Source organism: Rhipicephalus sanguineus, chromosome 6, assembly GCF_013339695.2.
Source record: "Rhipicephalus sanguineus isolate Rsan-2018 chromosome 6, BIME_Rsan_1.4, whole genome shotgun sequence".
Taxonomy (NCBI): Eukaryota; Metazoa; Arthropoda; class Arachnida; order Ixodida; family Ixodidae; genus Rhipicephalus; species Rhipicephalus sanguineus.
In genome coordinates this window covers 126958440-126986121 of record NC_051181.1, presented here as the reverse complement: position 1 = coordinate 126986121, position 27682 = coordinate 126958440, and the positions used below count along the sequence as shown (strand labels likewise).

The 27682-nt window shown below is 45.3% G+C and overlaps 1 protein-coding gene across 1 annotated transcript; it reads left to right on the top strand.

Moving 5' to 3' along the window:
- Nucleotides 1-13: 13 nt before the first annotated feature.
- LOC119396377 (pre-rRNA-processing protein TSR1 homolog) lies at nt 14-27086 on the top strand. Its single transcript, XM_037663575.2, is given in 25 exon segments — nt 14-164; nt 354-424; nt 878-964; nt 1073-1185; nt 1357-1435; nt 2018-2134; nt 3980-4050; nt 7314-7470; nt 7621-7735; nt 7738-7778; nt 8379-8526; nt 11432-11664; nt 16278-16342; nt 17592-17684; nt 18056-18065; nt 18067-18162; nt 18164-18199; nt 18878-18929; nt 19482-19558; nt 19560-19691; nt 24371-24473; nt 25165-25241; nt 25243-25306; nt 25526-25600; nt 26885-27086. Coding segments are annotated over 25 exon segments (2409 nt in total). The 5' UTR covers nt 14-49; the 3' UTR covers nt 27067-27086.
- The last annotated feature ends 596 nt before the right edge of the window (nt 27087-27682 follow it).

Sequence of the window (27682 nt, the reverse complement as noted above, 5' to 3'; positions counted from 1 at the left end):
GAACGAAGGCGAAGCGCTGAATCAGTTTTCGCCAGGTTTCGCAGCAAACATGGCGCTGCCCAGCGAGAATGTCGCGCACAGACCAGGTGCCTTCAAACAGCAAAATAAGGCGCATAAACATGGTCGTCACAGAAGCAACAGATCACTGGAATCCATCAGCAGAGGTAAGATGTCAGTATCTTGTTCCAGCATTGCGAAGCGTGTGTCATTGTGTTTTCTGTGCACGGGTCGCACGTATGGCCATGTGCTTTCGTGTACCACAGCTATGCGGTTCGCGTTGTTGAGTGAATGTCTGTGTCCTTCAAAATACATGCGATCGCTCGTCACTCTGGTGTTCTCCTTTTCATTTTCAGGAAAGGTGAGCCTCAAATCCATCACGCGCAAGAACAAACACGAGTTGAAGAGGCAAGAAAGGAAGAATCAGGTGAGTGACAAGTGAAGTAATGCGTCACATTCCGCTCGTGTTTCTTTCGAATCCTTAGATTGCCTTCCATTAGACTTTCGAAAGCTGGGCTGCTGAGAATCGCACGCTGCTGTAGGAATAGTCACGTGCCACCTTAGCAGGATAGCAGGAAAGGAACGTCAGTGCATGCACGTCAAGATCTGTGCTGTGGAAAACTTGTCATCGATAGGATGACTGCTTTCGACGATGGCAGTGATCGTGCGGTGACACCTCGTTTCCACGCTCGCTGCACGCAACGAAAGCGTTATCCGAATCTGCTCGCGAAGGCGCGAGTCCGCCGTCGTTGTGACTGTTAACTTATGACAGACTTTTCACGGCGTCCGAACAAATTAGCAGCGGTGTCTCTCGCTTTCTGTCAGGTAGCCACCAATGGCCCTTTTTGATTGATCGCGAACTTCTTACATCCGATTGCAGATTCAGCAACTCAGAAAGCTGAAACGTGAGGAAGCAACTGAGAGGAAGAGGTCTCTTGGAGGAAGCGGAGTGCCGCCTTTTCTTACGGTAAGGACCATGAATCAGCTGTTCAGAGAGCTGCCTTACTGTCATTACTACTACTACTACTACTGTTCTTTGCGCAATTAAAATCACGTGTCTTACATTTCTTCAAAGGCGATCATCCCGCTGCACGCGAAAGAGGACCCAGCAAAGTTCCTCGAACTCGTAAAAAGCTGCGATGAGGACGCTGTCATCACAGAAAGCAGCCAGGGATATTGTCACATCAGGTGGGGATCGCATCTTTCTGCATCAATGTTCGTTATGGAGCTTGGTAGAATCAGCAACATTTCTTTTTAAGTAGCTTTGATTCGGTTTTCACATCGAGGCAGTCACAGTACAAGAACTGATCAGGCTGTTTTCTGGGAATGTTTCAAAAACCCTTCATTTAATTATTTCAGTCTTCCTCGATTCAAGAAAAGATACTCCTTCGTGATTCCAAGACCTGGGGACGTGTATGCGACACTAGATGCCGCTAAGGTGAGCCACCAGTCTGTGTTAACGTTGTAGAATCAAATCTCGTTATAGAAGAGTCAAGCTTGCCACTAAAACACCTTCATTATATTCACTGTTTGCAACAAGCATATGATCAGTGACATTCTAATGTTGGTGGAGAAAGAAGTGTTGTACTAACTTCACTGTATGTGACAAGTTGTTATATTAAACTGTAGTACTCATTGTTTGGATCACAGACCATGGTTGTTCTTATTGTTAATTTTTTTACACTTTTCACCTTGGCATAAAAGTTGTTCATCGCAGTCGTGGTTCATTGCGTTTGCATTGGGAAGCATAGAACTGTGGGTCGTTTTCAGAATTTTTTTTTCTTTTTAAAACAGTACTACTCGTTGCGTACATTGCCTTACTGACAATGACAATTAATTTGCGGCTGATGTTATGGGACAGGATATCACCCTGTAACATTGTTGTGTTTGTTTCATTTGTTATGGGAGAAAGAGAGGCCATAGAGAATTGTTTACTGTAGATTACTTCATGCTTTTGTTCATGTACAGTCTGCACACCTCAAAGTTGTGTTCACTTCACTTTATGTGCCTACACTTCTAGGTTGCCGACTCAGCAGTGCTTCTGTACTCCCTCGATGGTGGTTACGACGACGTGGGTGACACGATGCTGTCAATTCTGTTTGCCCAGGGTCTGCCATCTGCAATCCATGTTGTACAGGTCAGTGTTGAAGGTGGATATCTTGGGGCATGTAGTATGACCATAGGTCCACAAGAGAAGTGGAGCTCATTCAGACTCACTCAAGAAATATATTTTGCACTTAGGGCTCACTCATCAGACTCACCAAAACTTTCCTCAACCGGACTCACTCGGACTCTGGCTCACTAAAATTTTTCTCACTTGGACTCAAACTCACCAAAATACTATATTACTAACTCAGACTCACAGTCTGAGTGAATCGGCTCTTGAGTGGGTTTGCTGACCTATGAGTATGAGTGCTTGAGGGGGCCCTGAACCGAAAATGCTTAAGAACAATTTAAGTTGCTCCTAGAGATATGTCACTCAAAGGACTCTTTGTTTGTGTATGTTTACCTTTTCCGTCCACGATTAAAGAGACACTAAAGTGAAAAATTAAATCAGTAGAGGTAAATTATTCTTTCGGAACTCTATTATCTTTAATTTCACTATCATAGGTTAATTATTAAAAAAGGAAGTGAAGGTCAAAGTTTCATGTCTGAATTCATGCAAGAACTTCAGCAAAACTTCAGTCTTTCTGCATATTTTGACCACGTTGGTCGAATGCAATTTTCTAAAACTTAGTATTTTAAAACTTTTGGTACCTTAGAACACAATGTAAATAATGTTTATCGACAAACCATTACGTGGGCCCCAGCATACACCGTCATAATTTATGACGTCACGACAAGCTGGTTTCCGAACTTCAAGGCGGCATCACGCCCTGTATTTTCTTTTTATGCATTTTCTTGCTTACCAAGTGTCTTCTCGCGGCAAAAGTGGTGCTCTTGGTATTGTGAAACTGTAACTTACTAATGTGAGAAAAATCGATTTTTTTCATTAGTTAGTGTCCCTTTAACGTCCCCCACCTAGAAGGAGCGAGGCAGTGTCAGTTTCCCCACTTAAGGTGTACATTTTCATTCTTGCTCTATGGGTGTGAATGAGTGCTGACAGACTACATTCAATTTCTTTCGGAAGTATGCAACTGTCCAAATCTGAAGCGCAGAATTTAAACTGCTTCAGCCTGTTTAGTTAACTGCTACAATTAGCAACACACAGTAACGGTACAAAGGAGCGCACTAATCCAAATATCATGCCTGCTGCCTGTAAACAGTCGATCAACGACAGCTCTGTTTCTGCCAAACATTGTCAGTCCCCTGAGGAAAAGGGGGCTTTCAGGAGGAAGTCAACATAGTGCTTCATTTATGAACTCCATGCTAGCATATGGCTACAAAAGTTGGCTGAGATGTTCACAGATACGTCTTCTATCTTTGGAATGTAGCTTTTTGTTTGCAATTCCACTAGAAGTGCTACACCATATGTGTCCTTTTAATGTATTCACCCATCCAGCCAGAGAGAAAATCGCCTTAAGTATCATATTTACGGACTTCCAATATGCCTCCGATTGCAGCATGCATCACATCTTCCGGCTAGATACAGACAAATGCAATGCCTTTGATTGTTTGCTGAGAATTTCTTCGGGCTAAGAGAGAGTGAGTAGCGGCGATTAAAAATTTATTGCCATCTAAGCCACAGTAAACAGGGCATTACTCACTGTTGCTGTTTGAGACATTCGTAACTTATATTTATATTACTGAACCACGTTATCTTCAGTGCATTTTATGTATGTAATTCATGTAGTACTCCATTTCGAAAGCTCCCACAGCTCCCACTGCAATATTGGTCTTGAAGATTGCGTTAGAAAATTTTCTACTGCCAGCTACGACTGCTAGTCACAGTTTTGCACTCGAATAGTGCAACTTGCATGTCATATTCTAGTACATAAAAAAAAAAATTGAGTAAATATATTAACTGGTATGTTTTGCACAGGGGCTTGAGGCACTGCCACAGAAGCAGAGGGCAGAGGCAAGAAAGCAAGTCACCAAGGCATTGGAGTCAAGGTAAGCACACTTTTGTAAGCAGCTGGCGTACTGTTACTGCACCATAGACACAACGAAGGACATTCCTAATGTTCCTGCGAAGAAACAAACATCAAGTTGTGAACCTTTGTTGGAAGCTCGTTCTTTCTATACACATCTCCTCCTATAGCCATGCACTTTTGCCATTGACGAATTAGCTCCTGCAGACCATAGCTTTAAAGTAGGCGTGTGCGAATATTCGAAATTTCGAATATTTTTCGAATAGTGTTTGCTATTCAATTCGATTCGCACTGGAATTTTACTATTCGAACTATTCGAACTTCCCAAAAACAAATACAGTCAACGTCCAATTGAAAGCGACCCCTTCAGATTTTTAATATGCTTCACCTCATCGCACTCTCGTATTGCGGCAAAGCTGTCTTTCAAACTCCGTTACGGTCGAACTTTGCCAAGAGACATCCGATTGAAAGTGGTTCCTAGATTTTCAATATGCTTCACCTCATCACACCCCGGTATTGCGGCAAAGCTGCCTTTCAAGCTCCGTTACGGTCGAACATTGCCAAAACACAGTCAACGTCCGATTGGAAGTGGTCCCTAGATTTTCAATATGCTTCACCTCATCACATCCCGGTATTGCGTCAAAGCTGCCTTTCAAGCTCCGTTACGGTCGAACTCTGCCAAGAGACAACGTCCGATTAGAAGTGGTCCCTAGATTTTCAATATGCTTCACCTCATCACACCCATATTGCGGCAAAGCCATATTGCGGCAAAGCACACCTTTATTCGCCACATCAGCTGGGCTTCCACAGAAGTTGAAAGAGGAGGAGAGGCTGAGGAAATAGCAGCTTTGCCTATCACGTGTAAAGTGTTGATTCGCTCGCTGGATTTCAAGCAAGACGGACGTGCCGGCCGCGATGTCCTGGATTACTCCTCGTACCTCTCGCTGACCGGCGCCCCGTGACGGACTCCTCGCCCGCTATGCCGTGCGCCGCTCATCGTCGGGACCTTCTCCGTTTCGTCGGTGTTGTGCATCGTGCCTCTGGCTGTGTTCGTGGTCCCGTCCCTGAACTCCCGTGACCGTCTCCCACATCTTTCCTGTCCTCTTTTCTCTTCGTTGTATGGATGGCTCTATCACTTTTCCCTCTATTTTCCTACTATTCTTTTATTCCCTCCTTATCCCCACCCCTACAAGGCACTGCGCCGTGTCGCCTATAGGCAGACAGAAATTAGGTGCCTTTTTCCTTTCCTTAATAATCACGTAACTAACTAACTAAAGTGTTGTCGGCAACACTTTGGTTGCACCAAATCGTGTACATAAATACAATTCGGCCTCTACATTGCCTCATTCTTGATAAGACAACTATGAAACACCACACCGCGGGTGCTTCATCAACCTAGTGAAAAGAATCACTTTCATGTTGCTATCTCATAAGAATATGCTTAGGAATCCTCTCTAACTTTTTTTTCTGCAATCTCGCTTCAAAGTATTCGAAAAATATTCAAGAAATATTCGAGAATTATTCGAAAAATATTCGATTCGATTCGCACTCGCACTTCAATATTCGAATTCGCTTCGCACCCAATATTTTGCTATTCGCACAGCTCTCCTTTAAAGCTCTTCATTTTGAGCGTTCGGTACAAGCTCTTCTTAAGTGCTCACTTCCTCGTTATCCCACTGAAGTGGTGAAAGAGGAAGAAGCATAGGCAAACATGGGGGATAGAGCAAAATTTCCTATCCTAATGAGGCTGCGTGTGTCACTATCACCTCTGCAAACTGAGCCGCTTCGTTATCGTTGAACAGACAGATGGATTTCTTAAGCTTTCCTCTGCGCTTTGCCTCGGTAGCGTCTCACAGTCGTATCTTCCTGCGATCGTGTGGTCTCTCGAAACATTATCTATCAAGAGTGCACCCCTGGTCTCGATGTGCATCCACCATGACCCTTCCCGGGTGCAAGCAGAATTTCCAGTGCAGCACTTGAGATAGGCGCTCGACCGGCACCGTTGCACTCTTCCTTTGGTTAGGAGTGACAGTTGGGCAAGTTCGTATGGATGCATTATATTATGAAAACAATGCGACAGGAAGGGATGAAGAGATTGGAGTCACACGAAAACAAGCCACACGCACACAGCGCTTGTGTTCGTGTGGTTACAGTCTTTTCATCTCTTTCCATCACACTGTTTTCTCTTCCTTTGGACTCTGTGTAGCTACAACTGCTCATCAGGCTGGTCCAATAAACCTCCTTTCACCTGACATAACCTGTGGCCAACTCTGTCTCTTTTAGCTCGCTGGCATGTTGTTCTTCCTTGGATCTTGGCATGTTTGAAATTGATTAAGTCTTCCACTGTCGGAGAATGGCGTAGCAACCCTCTTCCTGGATCTTACTTTTGCACACATTTTCACGCTGTTCATTCCGCCACAGAACACATCGTTTGCAAGCCATACCACTAGTTTCTGGAATATGGCACGGTTTCAGTGGTGGCAAATCCAGATGCCTAAACACTTTGCTTCACGATCTTGCGTCAGTTACTTAATGATACACCCAATGTTTGTCTTTTGTGATGAGGTGGCCAAAAAAAAAAACAGTAATCTGCATTGCTCTCATAATGATTCAGCGTTCCTGCCACAAACAACCCCTCCCATCTTTTTTCTTTTTTTCGTTTGTGTTAATCAAGAAACCCAGCACGCAGCAGCCGTTGTCACTGGCAACTGGAATTCACATTGCTAGTGCAGCGGCTTTGTCTGCACTTGCTCTTTAACTCTCTGTGATGGCGTTTCATAGAAAGGCGTTGTTGTTGCCGCTACTCATACGGTACGAAGAACTTTATTTAAAGATCCGGAGCTACTCATAATGAAGGAATACTGACAGCACTTGGCTAGAGTGATGAACTTGCAGTTCACTAATGTTTCACTTCCAGTCCATGTGAACAGTATAGTATCCAATCAGATTCACTTCTTGTGACAGTAATTATGCTACAGGGACACTGTTATGGCACAGTAGTGTACCAATTCCGGCAAATGCGGAAGTGAAGTTTTTTTTTCTGCTTTTAATGCAGCGTTCCCTTCAGACGCTGCTTTGAGAAGCAGTGATGCGGTAATTTGCATTTTCCAACTTGTGTTACCATCATCACAGAGAAGAAATGACCACAGAGTAATCTGTAATTTCTCTAATAGCACCTTGTTTGTCACAGTCATAGCGTAGCGCGTCACAGTCATAGCGCTGAACTACGCTATCACTGACTCGTTCCAACTCGCCCAACAAGCAACGTTGCTATGTTTGTCACAGGTTTCCCGGGGAGAAGCTTCGTGCCGTGGACAAAAAAGAAGACGGGTTGCTGCTGTTGCGGCAGATCGCCGATCAGAAGCGACGGCCAATAAGCTACAGAGATTCGCGGCCGCACATGCTTGCAGAGAGTGTAGAATTCTGCCCGCACGAAGGCCAGGTGAGAAAAGGTGTTGTTGAGCATTTTAATTTCTGTCTGTTGAAAATCTTTTCCTGTTTATTATTTGTCTGTTTGTTTGTGATAACTGGCCCCATCACTGGGGCGTTACACGAAATTCTGAGCTTCACTCGCGTCTTTCCTGCTACGCAGAACCTTGTGGGAACACTCAAGGTTTCCGGGTACATCAGAGGAAAACCTCTCAGCGTGAACTCGCTCATACACATCCCGGGGCACGGGGACTTCCAGATGACTCAGATTGATGCCCCCGCGACCCCCATGGCCTCGTTCTGAAGTCTCGTGACACATCTGTGAGTGACGCCCTGGGCACTGACCTTTTCTTTAGAGTGGTCGCGTAACAGCATAACAGTCGTTACAGTTAGCGCAACAATACAATAAAAGATATTGTCCGAGAGTTGTTGCGTATGATGTTTGAACGAGTATTCTGCAACTTGCACAAAAGAAAGGAGAAATGTACAAGGTTTCAAAATGTTTCTCAACTAGCCTCGACCCTGTGAATGTATACTTATCTCACTGCTATGCACATCGCTTCTGCTACAATGTGAAGGTTTCAGTGAAATGTTGGGAAGTTGATGCAGTAACTCTTGTGCAGCACTATAACACCTACCGACCTTCCCTCCTATCGTTTTCTCCTCCTTTTTTTGCATCAGAATGCAGATATATCTATTCATTTCTACTTGATGGTGCACTTAAATCTTATAATTAAAAATTACTCATGCCGAGTGTTATCCAGTATCAGTTAGCAATGAACATGGTGGGGGGTGGGGGTGTTATTGATTTTTGCAGGCAACAGTGCTTTTATTTTGAATTAGTTGCGAGTGGTGTTGTTGGAGTAGTACTGGCAATCATCAGTAAACTAAAGAAAATTAAGCTTGCATTAATCCTTACAGAAGTCCGTGGAAATGGCGGACTTGACCCCTAAGCTGCTGGAGAAGGCTGACCCTCTCAAGCAGGAGTCCTTGCAGTCCGAAAATGTGCCGGACGAGATGGACGCAGAGCAGACATGGCCGACACCCGAGGAGCTGGCAGAAGCTGAATGTGAGTGCTGAAGTGGACTGGAAGTGCATTGATAAGTTGCAGTTGGTGTGTCTATTGGTTTAGGTGTTTGCTACAGGCAGGGTTAGCTTGGAAATCTGGTTTGGCAATCGCTTCACCTGTTTAGTCTCTTGTAATTATTGTGTTGTGCTCGACTGCTGTGGTATTATTCTTTGTGGTTGGCTGCTAGATATGGCATTCTGCAGCAGTGCCTGAGGTCATGAGTTCAATCCCCAGGCACTGCATTTTCATACTGATGGTAGCACAATGCAAGAGCACTTGTATACTTACCATCCGTATACAAGCATATACAGGTGATTGCTGTTAATCGAGAGTCTTGCTCTATGACATTCCTTGTACCCTTTATGGTACTTTGGGACCTTAAGCCATATATAATTTGATTCGGCTCACTGTCATAATAATTACTGCACGCTTGAAACAAAAGTATTGTGTGCAAAAAGAACGTGTCTATGCTACAGCTAAATGTGAGCTTAAATTGTGAAACTGTAACTGAAGAATGCTAGTAGTGCGTTTCATCTTCAAGTCATTCACCAGTGCGTGCTTTTGTCTTGTGCAGGAAAGAGACAGGGGTAAAGTCTGTTGGAAGCACAGGGCCCTATTGAACTTTGTTATTGGTCGTTAAAGATGTAGAATGGCTTCAGTGAGAACAGCAGCTGCACAAGCCATAAATATGGCTTTACAAAACTTGGGTGGAGGATCCAGAGGCACCCGTTACACTATCACTGCTTCGTGTGAACAACAGCACAATAGGACATCCTTTTGCGACGTCTGTGGTGCCATCTCTTAATTAAAGGCTTAAAGCATGCTGGTTTCAATCATGTCAGTGTTGTTAAACTGCTTTTCTCTCTGCAGAGCTAGCGAAGTTGATACTCATTAATTTGGTTCTCCAGTGGCTATCCAGTGGTTTAATGCAAAAGAAAGGGATGGAAGCTTGCCGTCGTATCCTCTGTGACGATAATCCGCAATTGTCAGCTGCCATTCACATGCTACGCTGCGCGTAATTGCTTGAAAATCTCTTCTCTGCTTAGATTTTGTGTGTGGCAGCGTGTACTCCAGCCTGCCAAATCCATGCAGTGCAGTGATGGCTTAGGTTTTGTGTCAGCCAATCAGCAACAAGATTCTGCCACATGTTCTGCAAAGGGAGTAGGGTTCACCCATTTTGCCCTGCTAATCCTTTTGTGAAACAGTACATATTATCTAATGGATATAATGCGGCACCTGCATTATGGCATGCTTTGTTGTTATTTCTGCCACAAAAGACAGATCACACACTTTCCTGCAGCAGGGGCGTAGCCAGAAATTTTTTTCGGGGGGGGGGTTCAACCATACTTCATGTATGTTCGTGCGTGCGTTTGTATGTGTGCGTGTATATATACGCAAGCAAAACTGAAAAATTTCGGGGGGGGTTTGAACCCCCCCAACCCCCCCCTTGGCTACGCCCCTGTCCTGCAGGTCATCATGAAAGTGCCACAACGTTGAAAAGATGGAAAAAAAAATTGCATTAGGCCCAGTTCTGCATTGCAGTTGGTTACATTAGTTGTCTGAACTGCACTTAGTTGTATTTTGTTCGTTTTGAAGGTATCAAAAGTTCAGCTTCATAGTATATTAACAGTGGAGCTTTTTAAGGCGGGTGTATTCTGTTTGTTGGAAACAGAAAACTATCATCATGAACCGACACGTGCTCTCTTCGTCCTCTTCTTCACTGTCGTCGTCTTATTCATCTTCTGCTTCGCTCCCACAACACATGCACCGATTTATCTGGCATGGGACTGACACGTGCTTTCTTCGTCCTCTTCTTCACTGTCGTCATCATCTTATTCATCTTCTGCTTCGCTCCCACAACACATGCACCGATTCCTCTGGCATGGGATGCAATAACTCTGATGGGCAAGACGAGTACAGAGAGAGAGAAAGAAAGAGAAATAAAGATGGAGAAAGGAAGAAATTCTGGGGGGGGGGGGGGATTTCTTCGCGGGACGAGGTTCTCACCCGCGTACTCACGATCCGAAGGCTAATGTCTTAACCACTCGGCTACCCAGACATGCCAGCATAGCATAGCCTTGTATAGTATAGCAGGGAGAAGGGAAAGGGGAGCGAGGGTGAGGAGGAGGGGCGAGAGCTAAGTAAAAAGGCCTGTCAACAAGGCTGGTTCAGCTGACATGACATTTTTTTTTTCTTCACAACTGCATGATTCTGGCACATATATACATACAGGTGATGGCAATCAAGACGAATTGTTAGTCAGTGCCCGTGGCGTCTAATGTGTTTCTTTGTCCCTGTGTCTTTGCACTGCCACTTCCTAACAAATCCAACAACGAATGAATGAATGAATGTTTATTCCCGTGAAAATACAGGAAATTGGCCTCGAGCGAAAAGCTACAAGTGCATGGCCCCGCCACAGTGGTCTAGTGGTAATGGTGCTTGACTGCTGACCCGAAGGTTGCGGGATCGAATCCCGGCCATGGCGGCTGCATTTTCGATAGAGGTGAAAATGTTTGAGGCCCATGTAGATTTAGGTGCATGTTAAAGTGGTCAAAATTTTCGCAATCCTGCACTACGGCATCCCTCATAATCATATTGTGGTTTTGGGACGTTAAATCTCAGATATTATTATTATTGTTATTATTGAGAAGTGCATGAGGCCCCATAAAGCAAAAAGAAAGAAAGGGCAACAGAAACATGTGCACATTTACAGGCGAACATATACGCGCACTGCAAAGTGACAATGTAGAAAAGAGCGAACATTTGCACTTGTGAAGCAAGCAAATCAAGTGTCAAATGGGGATAACAAGAAAACAATGAACCAACTAGCCCAAACCAAAATACTGCTGATCACTATGTGAGCTCTTATTTCTTCTTCATGCGACCTCGATTCCTTGTCTTCCAGCCGCACAGTCCGAGACAGAGTCGAGAAAGAAAGTGGTCAAGAAGGTTCCCAAGGGCACGTCTGAATACCAGGCCTGTTGGATCCTGGACGACGAGAGCGGAAAAGAAGGGTCCGGATCCGAATCCGAGAGCGAGGACGAAGAGGAAGGAGGCGAAGGCTTCGAGCCAATGGATGGGGACGACGAGGAAGTCTCCGACACCGACAACGCGACCATTGCCGATGACACCGAATCGGTATGTTGAGTGCTTCATTTTGCATGCACCGTGACTGCTGAAAGAGACATTCGCTGAGACTTAAAAGGGCCCTGTAAGATTTTTTGAACATAAAATGCTGCCGATCGGTAGTCGAGACTACTGCAAACCCGTGAGCCAAACATTATAGCGCTGCATGCGGCATGGAATTTACATTTAAGTTTCAAAGTCAGCTAGAAATCGCTAGCTCTTCTCTAAACAAATGGTGCCATAAGTACAACTTGGCTTATGACATCAATTAAGCCAGATCATACTTATGGCATCAATTTTGCTTACAGCCATTGGCTGAATTGAGCATCGTGAGCTGTGTAGTTGCTGTGGGGTACCACGGGCTTTCGTTGGGTGTCACGATATGCCCACGCTGCACTCTACGGGGCTATACTTACACACGATAGAGAGTTACGCCAGCGTGCTCGTTATCACACTGAAACTGAGCCATTCGTTCAAAGAAAAAAAAGAAAAGAAAGTGCTCATGGTCTTGACGTGCGCTGCTGTACAGCCGTAGCTACTTCATACCTGCCAGCTCTCCCGATTTGGTCGGGAGACTGCCGAAGTTTGAGCAATCCTCCCAATTGTACGGGCATGGCCATAAATCTCCCGAAAAATAGCACTAGCGCCACCATGAAAAGTAAACGATTATAACTAAGGACATCGGTTTTAAATTTTCTTATTGTGTGCGGAACACTTAAGTCACTTGTGCCGCAGTACATTGGCATCATGTGGAAAAGAGCATTAAGATTGGCAAGGGGCTACTAGTTGTTATGGCATGCAGCAAATTCTGTTCCTTAATTACTCACGTCTGCACGCACCGTATAATTACCGTATATACTCGCATAATGATAGCACTTTTTTTTCAAAAAAATTGACGCCAACTTCGGGGTGCGATCATTACGCGGGGTAAATTTTCCGTGAAACAATATTCTGAGCACCGAAAACGCAAAGAAGTCGCTAATCTGAATTCTTACGATAGCTATCATGAACATAACCAAAAATAAAAGTAGAGTAAGGCTTACCTTTGTAATAAAATGCATGCATTACGCAGGAGCTACAGTAGACTCTCAATAAACGAAACTCTCTTAAATGAAATTGCTGCTTAAATGGAACAACTGCCTCTAACATGATTGGTTTTGTGCTTGAATTCTGCACCCCTTTTCATCTCTCAGTAAACGAAACTCCTGTTAAATGAAACATATTTTCCTGGTCCCTTCAGCTTTCGTTTAACAGGAGTCTACTGTACATGCATGGAACACTGCCCTTTTTATTTTTGAACTCTCTGACCCCCTAACGTTCATTCTGAGTCCGAAGCGTCACTGGCGTCAGTGTCGTCGCCGCATGATTCCCTGTCGGAATCAGCAGTGTCTTCACTGTCCCACAGACGGTCATCTTCTGTTCCGTCGAGCGCGTTGGAAATGCCAGTCTTCTTAAAGCTCTTGACGACCACCTCGTCGGAAATGGTACTCCACGCTTCGAGAATCTATGAGCAGAGGACTTCCACGGAGGGTCTCCTGATTTTGCCACTTGGCGTGAAATCGTGGTCGCCCGCCGCCATCCACTCTGCGTACAGCCTCCGGACGTTGTCCTTGAACGGTTTGTTCAGTGACACATCCAGAGGCTGTAGCAGCGAAGTTAGACCCCCAGGGATCACTGCGATTTCCGTGCGCCGCTCCTTCAGCTCGGTACGGACACTGTCAACGAGATGGCCCCGAAAGCTGTCCAGCACAAGAAGTGAAGGAAGCAGAAGAGCTCCTGCTCTTCGCCCCCAAACAGTCTTGATCCAATCGACCATGAGGTCTGCCGTCATCCACCCTTTTGCTTGAGCGCGGATGTGGATGCCACGGGGAAAGTTTCCCTTTGGAATTGTTTTCCGCTTCAGAATCACATACGGCGGCAGCTTCCGCCCGTCTGCCGTCACTGCGAGCATCACGGTGCACCGCTGCTTCTCCGCACCACACGTTTTCACGAGCACACTTCGAGCACCTTTCTCGTTCACAGTAGTGCTTCGAGGCATGTCAAACGTCAACGGCGTTTGGTCGGCGTAGCCTGTCTGTGACAGCAGGAAACCGTTCTTCTGGCGTATCCTCGTGACGAACCTGTGAAAATCGATCACTTCGTCTTCGTACGCGGATGGAAGTCGCTGGCACAACGACGTCCCCCGCCTCAGCGACAGTCCATTCCGCCGCATGAAGCGTGTCGTCCAGCCGGAACTGGCGCGGAAGTCCTTTGTGGCTATTCCCAGCCTCCGGGAAACTGTGCGCGCCTGCGTCCGTACCATGTCTAACGACACGGCACAACCGTCTTTGCGCATGTCCCTCACGTATTCGAGGACCGCCTTTTCGATGTCAGGGAACTTGCCCGTTTTGGGTCCGCGGAAAGCCCGGCGCGTGCTGTTCGTAGCCATGAGCTTCTCACGCTGTTTTTTCCAATATCGGATCCGGATTTCGTCGACGCCGAAATGTCTGCCGGCAGCGCGGTTTCCGTGCGCTAGCGCGTAATCAAGCGCCTTCAGCTTGAACGCGGCAGTAAAGCTCGCATACCGCCCCATGGTGAAACGGCGCTTCAACAGACGATCACAAAGCACAGCCAAAAAAACGTGGTGTCAGGTGACGCCGTGACGGGCGGCTGGGATGGCGGCGACATGGCTTTTTCAGGAATTATGGGAATGCGTCGGCAGCTTGTTGCTGCGGGATGACAACAGGTCGACCAACAGGCGGCCGCCGCTGTAACAGTACGGGATAGCAAAACAAACATGGCGGCCCACAGAGCAAAGCGACCGCATTTTTTTTTTTTTCTTCTTTTTCGTCAGTCACGGTGGTTGTGAGTACGTCACGCGCGTCAAAACAGTCTCTTTTGTCTAAATAAGGAATGCTTTCATTTATATCAGTAAATTTACGGCATTAGCGTAGCGATGCCTGCTTTCAGATCACAGAAACAAAAATGGGCGCGTTCAGCTGCCACATACATAAAACACATGGCGGGCATTCAGTGAAAACTGCGGCATTTGCCTTTACTGCAATCCTAAATGGCACGTTTCCGCCAACGGTGGGCAAAAATTACGAATATGTTTGGTGCGTGCAGTTCACTTGGCGAGTTTGGAAGAGTTATTAACGCAACATTCGACAGATGATAAACGCGATGATCATCGGCTAGACTTGGCACACGACATATCGATGCGGCAAGTTCGGGGTGCGATCATTACGCGGGGAAAAAGAAAAATAGAATTTAGGCGACAAAATTTAGGGGTGCGATCATTACGCGAGTGCGATCATTACACGAGTAAATACGGTACACATACCAGTATCATCACTATAGTCAAATACCTTACGGGCTATTATATTCATTAATGATGTCGTTGCGGCCCTGATAACGAGTAAATCAAAACCTACAACAGTTTTCTTCTGTCGCGTCCCCCCTCCCCATTTTATGAATCTCCCGAATTTTGAGGTCACCATGTTGGCAGGTATGCTACTTGGCCTCTTGTCATCGCCCCCTGTGTAGCTTTCAGCACGCTTGCTGAGATGAAAGGAGAGAGAAAGTGCTTGAAGTGTGCGACGAATCCTTGTAACTGCACTCATACTTAATGGATTCTAAAACTTTTTGTGGCAGTCAATTCTTGGGGTAATAGACTCCAGTAGCGAGGTCATCCAATGATTACTTAGAAAAGTGTTTAGGGCCCCTTTAAGACGGGTACAGTAGACTCTCAGTAAATGGAAATCTTTTAAACGGAACTGCTGCTTACGTGGAACAACTACCTCTGATTTGATTGGTTTCGTACTTGTATTCTGCACCCCTGTTCATCTCTCAGTAGATGGAACTCCTGTTAAACGGAACATATTTTGCTGGTCCCTTCAGGTTCTGTTAATGAGAGTCTACTGTACATGAAGGGTTAGCCATGAACTCGCAGGATCTCTAAACCTGCATCCTGCCAGTTCAAAGAGTTGAATGCTTGTGGCAATCCGTGTCTAACCCTTCTTTTACTGTCTAAGGTGTGCCGAATCGTTTTTTTAGCATAATGAACCAAATAGGCCAGCAACGAGTCTACTTCGGCATTGAATCGCAAGTAAACAGAGACCTTGATTGCTGAGGCATTTTGCATTATTTAATACGCACAGCAAAGCCTCGGTGTAATGAAGTCAGAAGTGATGCAAGGTTAGTTCATTCTCACTGTCAGTTTGTTCTAACTCTTTGTCACCCTAGCATTATCTGTTGCTGAGGCGGTAGTTTTACCGCCGTGCAAGTTGAAGATTTGGCCAAGCGTTGAGCCTTACTTGTCTTCAAATCCGGCTCTTGTGTTCTTGGCAATCCCATTGCCTATTGTAAGCATTTTCTGATCTTGGTAGTGGACTGCTGCAATCCTTACAGTGTACAGTGCTCGTCAGTGGATGTGAGCAGATATTCCTAAACTATACAACAATAAAGCAGATTTTTTTTGTGCTATAGAATTTTGTTTCTTCAGTGCTGAAGACAATGTTGTGTACAGTGATAGACTATTTCTGTGTTCTTCTGGGTTCGTTAAGTGTATGCAGCTAGACATCACGGTTTGCATTCAATGGTGCATTTTTCTCACGCCATTCTGCATGACATAAAATGTATTTCAGATCTCAATTGCTGGAGGAAAGGAGGGCTACGACAACCATCTCGACTTAGAAGAGGAAAAAGCTAGGTAAGGGGTTTCCTTACAACTTTGCTGCTGGGAATATGTACTATCTTCTTTTACCTTTCTTATGAGTCACATATTCAAAAGATAAGGATCTGATATGATAAGGATCTTGATATTGGATATCTTTCATGTTAACTCACTTGTTTATCTATGTCATACTTGTACAGTTGCATTGCAGGCGACATAATGCGAATATAAACCATCTCAGGGTCAATGACGTACATGTATGTCATTGCTTGTACGTTTAAAAAGCGCACCTTTTTCGATCATTTCTTTGCTTGGCATGTGCTGCCACGTTGCAACAATACACTGAATTTTTTCTTGTGCTGATGTCTTCATTTTTTTTTATGCTTTACTACAGCGGTGCACTGGCTATCACTTGTGCATCTGGTAACGCGCGGCGGCTAGTTTCGGTTTCATCCTTTGGGTGGTTCCCGCTTGTTGCGCCCGCAAAACTGATGGCTATCTGGTTTAGAATGTCCGAAAGGGTGACTGCTTTGTTACTCTCTCATCACAATCTCATTCATTGGATGTCAGCCCATTAGACGAAGAGTTACCTTCTAGTTAAGACTCAGATGTTGATGAATGGGCGACATCTCAGAAGCGTGCGTGGCAAAGACGATGCTGACTGGATCAAAGGTTACTTTTCTCCCTCCATGCTTTCATGTGACAACACTCCGTACACTTATTTTTGTATGGCTGTGAGTTATGTTTATTGCAACGCATCATTTTTTAGCAGTCCTATAAGCTTTTTTTATAATTGATCTTGCTGTAATAATGAATAAATCGTGTGTATGTGACAGCACAAACGAATATTTTGTCACTTTTTGGTCTCCCTAAAAAAAATTACGACAATATTTTCTGAAATAGATTCAGCTGAAGAGTTGAAACCAGCCATAAAAAATATCGACCCTGGGGGGGAAAGGGGAGGGGGCGCATATGGCAAAAAAATTCGACCCTCAAAGGGTTAATTTCTACTTTGCAGTGCCCCACTGGGCATGCCACTTCATTAAAGCCTGGAAATTGTGTTCACATTGCACCTACAGCGACTACTATGATTGTTGTTGTCGGAAATACAAAGCCTTTGTTATGTGGAGCCAGATATGTCTAAAAGCACTTTGTCGGATGCATGAGACCTTTTAGTATGCAAATATTTGTATCACTTCATTATGCTGAGTTTCATGTAAAATGTGTTTGTACATTGAAAGCAGTGTTGTTGGCCTTACAAAATTGCTTTCTTTTTTTTTTTTAGTCTAGTGAGGTTCAGAGAGGAGCGCATGGACCAGATGTTTCCCGATGAAATCGACACTCCCCTCGACCAGTCCGCACGAAAGAGGTTTGCGAGGTAAGCAAGAATGGTTTTTTTTAGTTGGCTGAAGCTTGAAAACAAGCTATACTCATGTCTTCTCCCCCCCCCCTCCCCCCCTTCAAACCACATTATTAAATTTCTCCGACATACTTCCTCTCTTTTCTCCTTCATGAAAACCTGGCGCTTTAAAATTTTGAGCATTTGTTTCAGTTTGATTGCAGAATAGCGCGTATGTTTCATCTACATAGTTGTCTTTGTTGCAGTTAAGTTACTGCTGTTGTATTGCAGTGTGCCTTTGACTTCACTTTTTTGTGGTACTCTCCAGCTGTGTATGCACCCTATGCAATGTTGTATATTGCGCTAGCACGCAGTCTTTTGGCTCCTGACTGTGCCTCTGCGTCACCCAGGTATCGTGGATTTGAAGAGCTTTCACACGTCCCCGTGGGATCCCAAAGAGAACCTTCCTCACGACTACGCCCGTGTGTTCCAGTTTGAGAACTTTGCCAGGACCAAGAAAGCGGGTCATGTCCGAAGAAAAAGAAGGTGCCATGGTGCGTGTGCCATCTTTTGCTTTCCCGTTTCTGCCTCTGCCTTCTTGAAATTTTCTTTGCATGACATGTGACAGGAGTAACTTATTACCCGTGAAGGTTTGGGCTAGTTCATAATCCACTGCACAAGATATCGACAGCGCGAAAAATTAGACAAAGGACGAAAGGAGGGGACGCAGACAAGCGCTGTGTCTGCACCTGACAGGAGTCCAAGAACAAAAGTTCTTAGCAACTGCCGTAGTAGCATTATTCAGCTCGTAATAAATATTCGTTTCCAAACTCTCTGAACACCTGTGTTAAATGTTACATTTCTTCTTTTGGCCACGTTAGACAGAAATGCTAAAAGTTTATGTGCTGAGTAAATCTTTTTGTGTCACTGATTGTTTCATCACTGAAGACGAAATTGTCCTGCTTGCCAACTGTGTGCAACTAAGCATGTTGCACCAGCTTCTTCTTGTGCATTGAAGAAACTCGATTGACAATGTGATCACTTGGTTTCATTCAAATTTTACAAGTCAGTGTGCATAATTTTACAAAATGAGTTTTTCACTAGGCTAGGCATAATTGAATTTCACTCCGAAAATTTATTTCTGGCTTGAATGACCTACCTCTACTACATGAGATGTAGAGATGTCCATTTTTTCTCCTTCGTGGATGATGAAAGCTGTTCACTTTTTGCAGCCTGGCTGGTACGTCACCGTGCACATCGCCAATGTCCCACGAACTGTTTATGGTAAGCATCAAGGTTGTCACTAGCTGACTATGTTTTTTTCTGATTCCGTCTTACATGTAGAAAAACTAGGAAGATATTTCACCTTTTTATCTTTTATTTTTTCAAGGCACTGGCGGTGTGATACTATAGAACAGGGTACAGCGCCGTGGCCAAACAAGGCCTTTTGTGTGTTGTCCACATAACTTGCCAAGTCTTGAAACCACCTTTACTTGTTTTTCCAGTAATTTAACCTCTGGATCAACTTGTAACCTGTGTTCTGAATGCACTACCATGCTGGTCATCAGAAGCTCTGAGCTTTGCACATTTTTCCTGTGGCTTATACCAGTATCACACGGGCATTTGGAAGGCATTCCAACCGACGTATTTTTGCTATGTTTGTAACATTTTGTGCACACGCTCCCTTGATATAATGTGACAAATAAGACAAATTTACGTGCCATTCAGCACCGCCGCATTAGTGGTGGCAATGTGTGTAAGGTTCACATTTCGGCTAGAAACACTCAATTGTACCAACTCCTTCTGACACTGACCCAACGTGTGTCCTCATAAAAGACGAGTTCCAGGCGAGGGGTGATCCACTGGTGCTGTTTGGCCTGCTGCCGCACGAGCAGAAGATGTCGGTGCTGAACAGTGGCCATCAAGCGGCACCCCGGCTACACCAACCCCATCAAGTCCAAGGAGAGGCTGGTGTTCCACATTGGCTATCGCCGCTTCTCCGCGTGCCCCATTTTCTCGGCACACACCAACGGGGACAAGCACAAAGTGAGTGCACGGTTTCTTTTAACCCTTTCTCTGATGCCTTTGCCATTTCACTAGAACAATAGAGGCTTCTCATAATTGTAAAGCTAGCTTTCCTGCGATGCAGTTAGCCCAACTAATGACGGCTCATGCACAGTTTACTTGCACTATGACGCTTAAAATGTAGACTGGGCCCGCCTGATACAAACACGCATAATAGACAAGCCCAAGCACGTGCAACTAGGACGTCCTGTGCACTTGAAGCATGACAGGCGCCGCTAACGGTCATTAAAAAATCGGGGAGACGCGGGTTTTTCGGCTTATTTTCGAGGCGTCAAACTTCTGAGCACCTACTCTCAAATTGGCAAAAAATCGATTTTTCGCAGGGAAATGCCCCAAAAGGACGAAATTTGTGAACTTCCCGCGCGCGCCATGAGCGTTGCAGCGGGCCGAGCGCCGCCATGGGCTAATTTGAAGCGTTTTCTAAATTCGGTCGGCGTCGCTCAAAGAACGGCCGCCGTCGCGGGTTTTCTGAAGGTCGTTTCCAGGCCATCGGGCTCTCACGCGGCGCGCTTTCAAAGCACCCCGGCAGCACTAAAATGTCCCCAAAAGGACGAAATTTGTGGCGCGACCGACACGTCGAACTTCCCGCGCGCGCCATGAGCCGCCGTTGTCACGGGCCGAGCGCCGCCATTGGGCTAGATTTGAAGTGTGCGCCTGCTTTTGCGATGTGCGTGTTTCTCGACGGACCGTGTCTCTATTTGTGCCGGTAGTTTTTCATGCGATCAGATGCCTGGAACTCTCGTCTGAAACCATCGACGGTCGCGGGTTTTCTGAGGTCGTTTCCACTGTTTGGAAGCCGTAAAGCTCTCACGCTTGCGCTTTTCAAGCGCGCCTTTCCGAGTCTCCCATTGCTCGGACCGACACGTCGCGGCCGGATTTTTTTTTTCTTTGGTTTGGTTCTGCCGGGAACTGGCTGTCCGTTTGTGTGCGCCTGCTTTTGCGATCGTGCGTGTTTCTCGACGGACCGTGTCTCTACTTTGTGCCGGTAGTTTTTCCACGCGATCGAGATGCCTGGAGACTCTCGTCTGAAACCATCGACGCAACGAGCTTTTGGAAGCCGTAAAAAACGGGCTTGGAACAAGAAGGCGCCGGCTACAAGTGCACCGTCGGCAGCGGAGTTGGAGTCGCGGCCGGACCCTTTGGACCCTGCCGGGAACTTCAACTGACGACACCGTGGGACCAAGTTCGACTAGCGAAACACTTCGGGTTGATGCCGCGTACTACTCAACGGCGGAGCAGGCGCAGCGAGTTGAGAGATCGGCGCAAACGAAGACCGTTCTGTCTGGAAAGTCGGCTACCCAGCGCAAGTTCGACCTTCTTGGAGTAAGCGCGGAGTGCCAGACCGGTGACGCCGGGACCGATTTTTTGCTCGTCGATATGAAAGTTTTGAATAACTTTTTTGCACAAGCGAAGTGCGACAAATGCGACGCAAAAGTCTCAGCGTGAGGAAGGCAACGGACAGGGAGTACGGCCTTGCGGTAAAGCTTATTTTTTCTTGCAGCAGTTGTGATTTCGAGAAGAAGCAATTTTCTTCTCCGAGAGTGAGCGGAACTGCCACCATCACTCCCTTCGAAGTCAACATGAGGGCCATGAAGGGGATACAGATGATAGGCAAAGGTGTTACTGCCCTTTCGGACTTTTGTGCGTGTATGAACCTTTCGCACCGAGGCTTGCACCACAAGACGTTTCAGGGACACCTAAAAAGTTTAGTGAAAGCCTGCGAAAACACAGCGACTGAAAGTGAAGCTGCTAGTGTGGCAGTAATAAAAGAGCTGTATACAGACTTCCTGAACCCCATAGGGAACATCGATGTTGTGTTCGACGGCTCATGGATGACGCGAGGTCGGAGCTCACACATAGGTGTGGGCTGCATCATTGAGCTCTACACTGGCCTTGTAATTGACCATGTTGTTTACTCAAACTTTTGTCTCGGCTGTGCCCTGGGACCACAGCCGCAAGACGAAGGGTACACCGACTGGCTGGCAACCCACGAGTGCCAACGAAACATCGAATGCAACTCTGGCCGCATGGAAGTAGAGGCTGCGCTGACCATGTTTCAGAGGTCCTGGGCCAAGCATGGTCTGCGCTACACGACTGTGCTCTCTGATGGAGACAGCCGCACTTTTCATGCCTTGTCCGAAGCCGAGGTGTACGGCTTTATCCAAATAGACAAAAAGGACTGCATCAACCATGTCCACAAGCGAATGGGTGCAGCTTTACGGAACCTTGTGGACAAAAAGAAGGCTCAGGGTGAGTCTCTTGGGGTAGAGGAAAGCTCACACAAGAGAAGATCAAGAAGATCGCGAATTACTACGGATATGCCCTGAGGAGCAATATCAATGACGTGCCAGCTATGAAGAGGGCAGTCGAAGCTACACTGCTGCATCAGACATCGACAGATGATGCACCAAAGCACTCAAAGTGCCCCGAGGGTGCTAGCTCTTGGTGCAAGTACAATAGAGCCTTGGCCAATGGGGAGAGTCCACCTTCACACAAGAATGCCCTGCCGGCTTGTGTTGGGGCTGCTCTGGAGCCAGTCTTTGCGAGGCTCAGTGATGAGAGCCTGCTGGCACGGTGCTGTGAAGGGAAGACCCAGAACGCGAGTGAGAGTCTTCATTCGGTCATCTGGACCCAAACTTCAAAGAATGGGAACGCTTCGCTGGAAAGTGTGAAGCGAGCTGCCGCTGAGGCTGTTGCCATCTACAACCAAGGAAGAAGGGCAACCAACGAGTCCATTGCTGCAAGTTTGGGCTATATTGCTGGGGATTGCCTTGTTCGACGAAGCCTAGAAAAAGACTCTCTGCGTTTACGCAAGGCAAATGCAACTCATCTGAAGAGCACCAACACAAAAAAGACTCTTGCAAGGAGACACAAACGGGTGCAACTGAAGATTACAGTCCTGGACTACTTTGAAGGTATTCTCTCAAGCATAGCAACCTATTACCCAGGGTAACATGCTGCCTAACATCTAGAAGGTTCTTCCTAAAGACTGAAAGACATGAGCAGCCAGTCGCTTGAGCCTCATACCCCATGGCTTTTCCAGAACCCCCCAGCCGCTTGTCATGGTGGGGTTTTGATCATACTTTCCACATTGGAAAATTTTTTTAGATATGATTCCTTGGGTGGAACAAGACACTTTCTGTTTTGTTTTGAAGGGAAACAGATGGGGAACATGTGAATAAAATTTATCGTTAAAGGTTCCTTTTAGAAATTTCTAGTGCGTGTCAAACTTCAAATGCGATTTTCTCAGCACCACATTTTTTGCCATCCTGACCAGCCTTGCGGATCTTTTCATTTATGTTTTTGTAAGGTAATTTGATAAATTTTGTACCGTTGAATTCGTAAGAAATAGGACTGTGGAGCTATGCTATTTTTTTGTGGCTAAGATGAACATATGAAATTTTGTGAACAATAATGTGAGCTAATTGCATTTCAAGATTACACAATGTCAATACAATTGAAAGTTCTTATATGATGATATATCTCAGTGACAATATAAATAGCATAGCTCCACATGGCAGGTCTTTGGCTACAGCTGCATCTTAAACAGAACCTAAAAATACTGAGGGAAAGTGTCTTAATGACCCGTAAGAAATTACCTAATTAGATTTCACTTATGCTCTCACAATTTGATAACTAATTGAAGTACATGAAAACTAATTATATTTTTGAAAACAGGAGGAAGAAATACATATACACACCCAATTTCATTACAATATCTCCAATAATAAAAACTTTTCGTTTCGAGACCAGTGTCTCCCCCAGCGCAGGGAAATGCACTTGTGGATTATGAAAAGCATCTACTGTGAAATAAAGAGGACTACTGGTCTTTGTTGGTTCCATACCTTGTCACTTGAAGTTATGTGCGAAATGTGCAGTTCATGTCATAATTATCACCTTACGGTAGGTACTGTTTACAAAGTCAGCTTGCGAAGCTAGCTTGGTCAGTCATTTGGCTGTGCATGGATGCAGCTTATGCATGTGCATTCGTTTTGCAAGCAGCAGGAACTCCAGATATAAGATTGTGTTGGATTTATTTATTTGTTTATTTATTGATTTATTTATTCGTTTGCAATGCCTTACAGGCTCCGTATTGGAACATTGTGTAAGGGGGGCATTACGTGGTTAAATGTAATACAGTTGAACCAGGATATATCAAACTTGAAGGGGATCACTAAGAAGTCCGATATATAGGTAATTCGATAGATAAAATATTTTATTCTATATATAGAAAATATATTCGAGGGGATGTGACAACTGTTCAGTATATATGGGTTCGATATACTATGCGGGTTCAACTGTATATGGTGTCAATAAAGGAAAAGGGAAGACTTACAAATGTTAAGTGTGGCAGCGCCTGCATTGCTGCAATATGAGCTCCTGTGCAGACAATAATGTCAACACCGTAGAGGTCTTGTAGCATTATTTTATATGTATACATGTTGTTGTAGCAAATGAAGTGTTGTTAAAACATCTTATCACTAAGGGCAAGAACCGAAGGTCTTCTTTCTTCTCTCTTTGTCCGCTGGCACCAAGGCATTTTGCAAGTTCAAGTACAGCAGTACCACAGGTGTTGTGGTGCAATTATACACAGGTGCGCAATATTAATGCCTCTATTTTGCACCGTGATTTCTTTGCAGTACGACAGATTCCTACGAAGCGACGCAGTGTCGGTTGCAACGATGTTCGCGCCCATCGTCTTCCCACCTGTCTCAGCGGTGGTTTTCATCGAGGACGACGATGGTACTTAATCATCCTCTGAGTCAACACTAAGCCAGAACTTAACAAAGCAATGCCGGAGGAAGTATAACTTCAGGTTAAAGCTCAGACGGGCAGTATTTCTCGAAACCACTGCAGTGGAAATGAAAACGTAATTTAATTGGCAACCTAGGATTTGGGCTGGGAGACATCAATAAATTCAGTTATAAGTTAATATAATCAACATTTACTAAATGAGAACCGTAATTTTGTTTGTACTACTTGTAATTGTGGAATTAAATTCATTCGTTGATCAAAGCATTTCAGCTTGCACAAAGGTGGATGTTAGGGTTTGTTGTTACATTGCGAATTCAACTGATGTAGCGCAAGTAACACAGGATGTAAAGAAAGACATGGCTAACATGTGCGCTCAGGTCATCTACTACATCGTTCTTTTCGTCCCGTGTATTTTGCACCATTTCTACCATTATCATGTTATCAACTTGGAGGGAATCTTTTGGGCGTTGTGATATGCCTGCCTTGACTTCACATTCAAAAAGCCCTTTTATATACCTAGGAAGAAGATTGCACAAATGACCGATGTATTTCAAGTTTCAGGTTGTCTGTTTTCTTCCACAGTCACGACACAAAATATTGGTGCAATTATTGCAGCAGCAATGTGTGCGGTGGAATGCATTTTTCTAAATGCATAACATACTTGCCCAACCTCTTCTAGGTCAACACAGGCTCGTTGGTTCGGGTGCTGTGCTTGGTGCCAATCCAGATCGAGTTGTCATCAAACGGGCCGTCCTGGAGTGGCCACCCTTTCAAGATCAACCGCAAGTCTGCAGTCGTTCGTTACATGTTCTTCGACAGGGGTGAGTCAATTGCAGAGCTTTCGTGTCTTGCTGGATTGTCTATAGCTACTAGTGTATGTACTATATTGTAGTTGCCGTAGTATAAAGTACCTTAACAGTGGCACAAGTTCATCTTGAAGTTCATCTGTTGCGTCTCGTGAACATATCCTTTACAGGTGACAAATGAGAAGACAACAACCATGTTTTTTTAACCGTCATTATTTTGTTTTTTTGAAACAGATGATATCATGTGGTTTAAACCTGTGGAACTGAAGACTAAGTATGGAAGGAGGGGACACATCAAGGAGGCACTTGGTATGTTTTTCTGTCAGCTTTTTTGATTGATTGATTGAAGGAATGAGCTTAAAACGCGAAAATAAATCTTTCCAGCCATGTAATTTGAGCTAAGTGGTACAAAGTGGGTTTTTCGTGTCTGGAATTTTGCAATGAAGATATTGTTCTTCGAACAACCCATGTTAGCTATCTTGTAGGGTCTTATTGTATGTTTACAATGCCAATTTTTATGGAAATCATTTCTCTGAAAATTGAAACAATGCTAATTTTACTTAGCCTCTCCATTTTGTTCATTGTGTAAATAAAGTAATGTACTTGTTATCACAAAAACATAGTACAGCAATTTAATAGCCAAGACAACAAAACATGCGTCAGCACTTCCTGTAAGCATGTTTTTGTCAGATATACTGCACGTGTGTCTTTGTTCTTGTATTAAGCCACCTCTAATGCGTAAATTTTCAGTGCACATGTCGCATTGACTCGTTTCCCTTCATGTACATGTTTACATTTGCACTTTTGCACGAACTGCGTCTGTTACAGTACCCAGACTTTTCAACAAATGACTTTTATTGCGATAGCAATTATATGGACAGTCTCGGCTGGTTTTTGCCATCGCCGCCATCGTGCACCGTATATGTATAAGTATGTGTATATATATAAAAGTCCCAAAGAAAAAATAATTCAGAGAAATGCTTCCGAAGCGCAGAATTGAACCAGCGACCTCTCGCCCCGCAGCGCGTGGCGCTAACCACTACACCACAAAACGCAGATCCTTCAGGTAGCTAACGGCGAGCGTTATATACACACCCTTTACCGCTGGCAGTACTCCGAGACGGCAGGCGCTTATAAGCGTTTCTTCATTACCAGCGAGATGGCGCGAGGAGCGCGACGGGTGGATTTAAAAGTCGTCGGCCAGCTCGCTCGCTTCTTCTAATATTTGCGCAGGGAGAACCTTGCCCTTCCGCTGTCTGCTCGCGCAGTTATATCGTGGTGAGGGGAGGAGGGATTACACTTCATTACACTAGACCAAATGGTCTAGTGTAATGAAGTCACTGTCTTGCTTCATCAGTCAGTCACGTTTCAGTTGAAGACATGGTGAGAGCCATGCGATTGTCACAGTGGCACCTTTCATCCAATCTTCTTGCGAACAAGTTTACCTACAGCCTATATATTGTTATCCGACTTGCGTTACGATCATACGAATTACAACAGCTAACATTTTTTCAGCCTGTTTTTTTTTTCTTTTTTCTTTACTCTTTCTTTCACAAGGGCAGCTGGGGCATGATTTGATGTGCTTTTCCGCAGGCACACACGGGCACATGAAGTGCGTCTTCAATGGCCAGCTGAAGTCGCAGGACACAGTGCTCATGCACCTGTACAAACGCATGTTCCCGAAGTGGACGTACGATCCCGAAGTTGGCAAGCCTGCCCCCTACTACGAGGGTCACGACGGTGAAGAGTGCAAAGCACTCAGCCTGATGGAATAAAATGTAAATTTGTTGTTATTCACTTTAACCGCGGGTGTACACCTTGTATCAAGTCTCGTTATGAACAAAAAAAAAAAACACGCCATATTTATGAAGTGAATGATGATTGAGGAGCTGACTCGGAGATAATCGGGTAAACCGTGAATGCTCCGTACAGTTCCTCTACTGACATATAAAGACGTCACACGTTGTTATAGTAGCGATTGTGGTCAGGTTGTTGTTGAACCACAAGTGGTCGCAGACCTTGAAGCTGTGGCCGAACGTGTGGTCGAGGGAATCGCACTTGAAGCGTGTGTCGGCACCACCAACTTCAGGTAGCGACCGCTTTCGGTGCTTGGCCGCTGAATCCCGCGCTTGTACCTCGTCGAGGTTCTCTTGCCGCCGCTTCCGCGCTGCTTCGGCTTCGCGGGCTTCTATCTCGGGGTCCACACGACGCTGACATCTCTCTGCGGCCTCGCGAGCTCTCACCGCAGGGTCTTGGCGGCGAACCCGCGCTGCTGCTCCCTTGCGAGCCCTCCGCTCCACTGCCTTGTCTTCTTCGTTCATCTTACTAGTATCGAAGCGCACTGCTGGAGTGGAGCGAGCGCCGCTCCAGTTGGCTATGCTACAGTTGCCT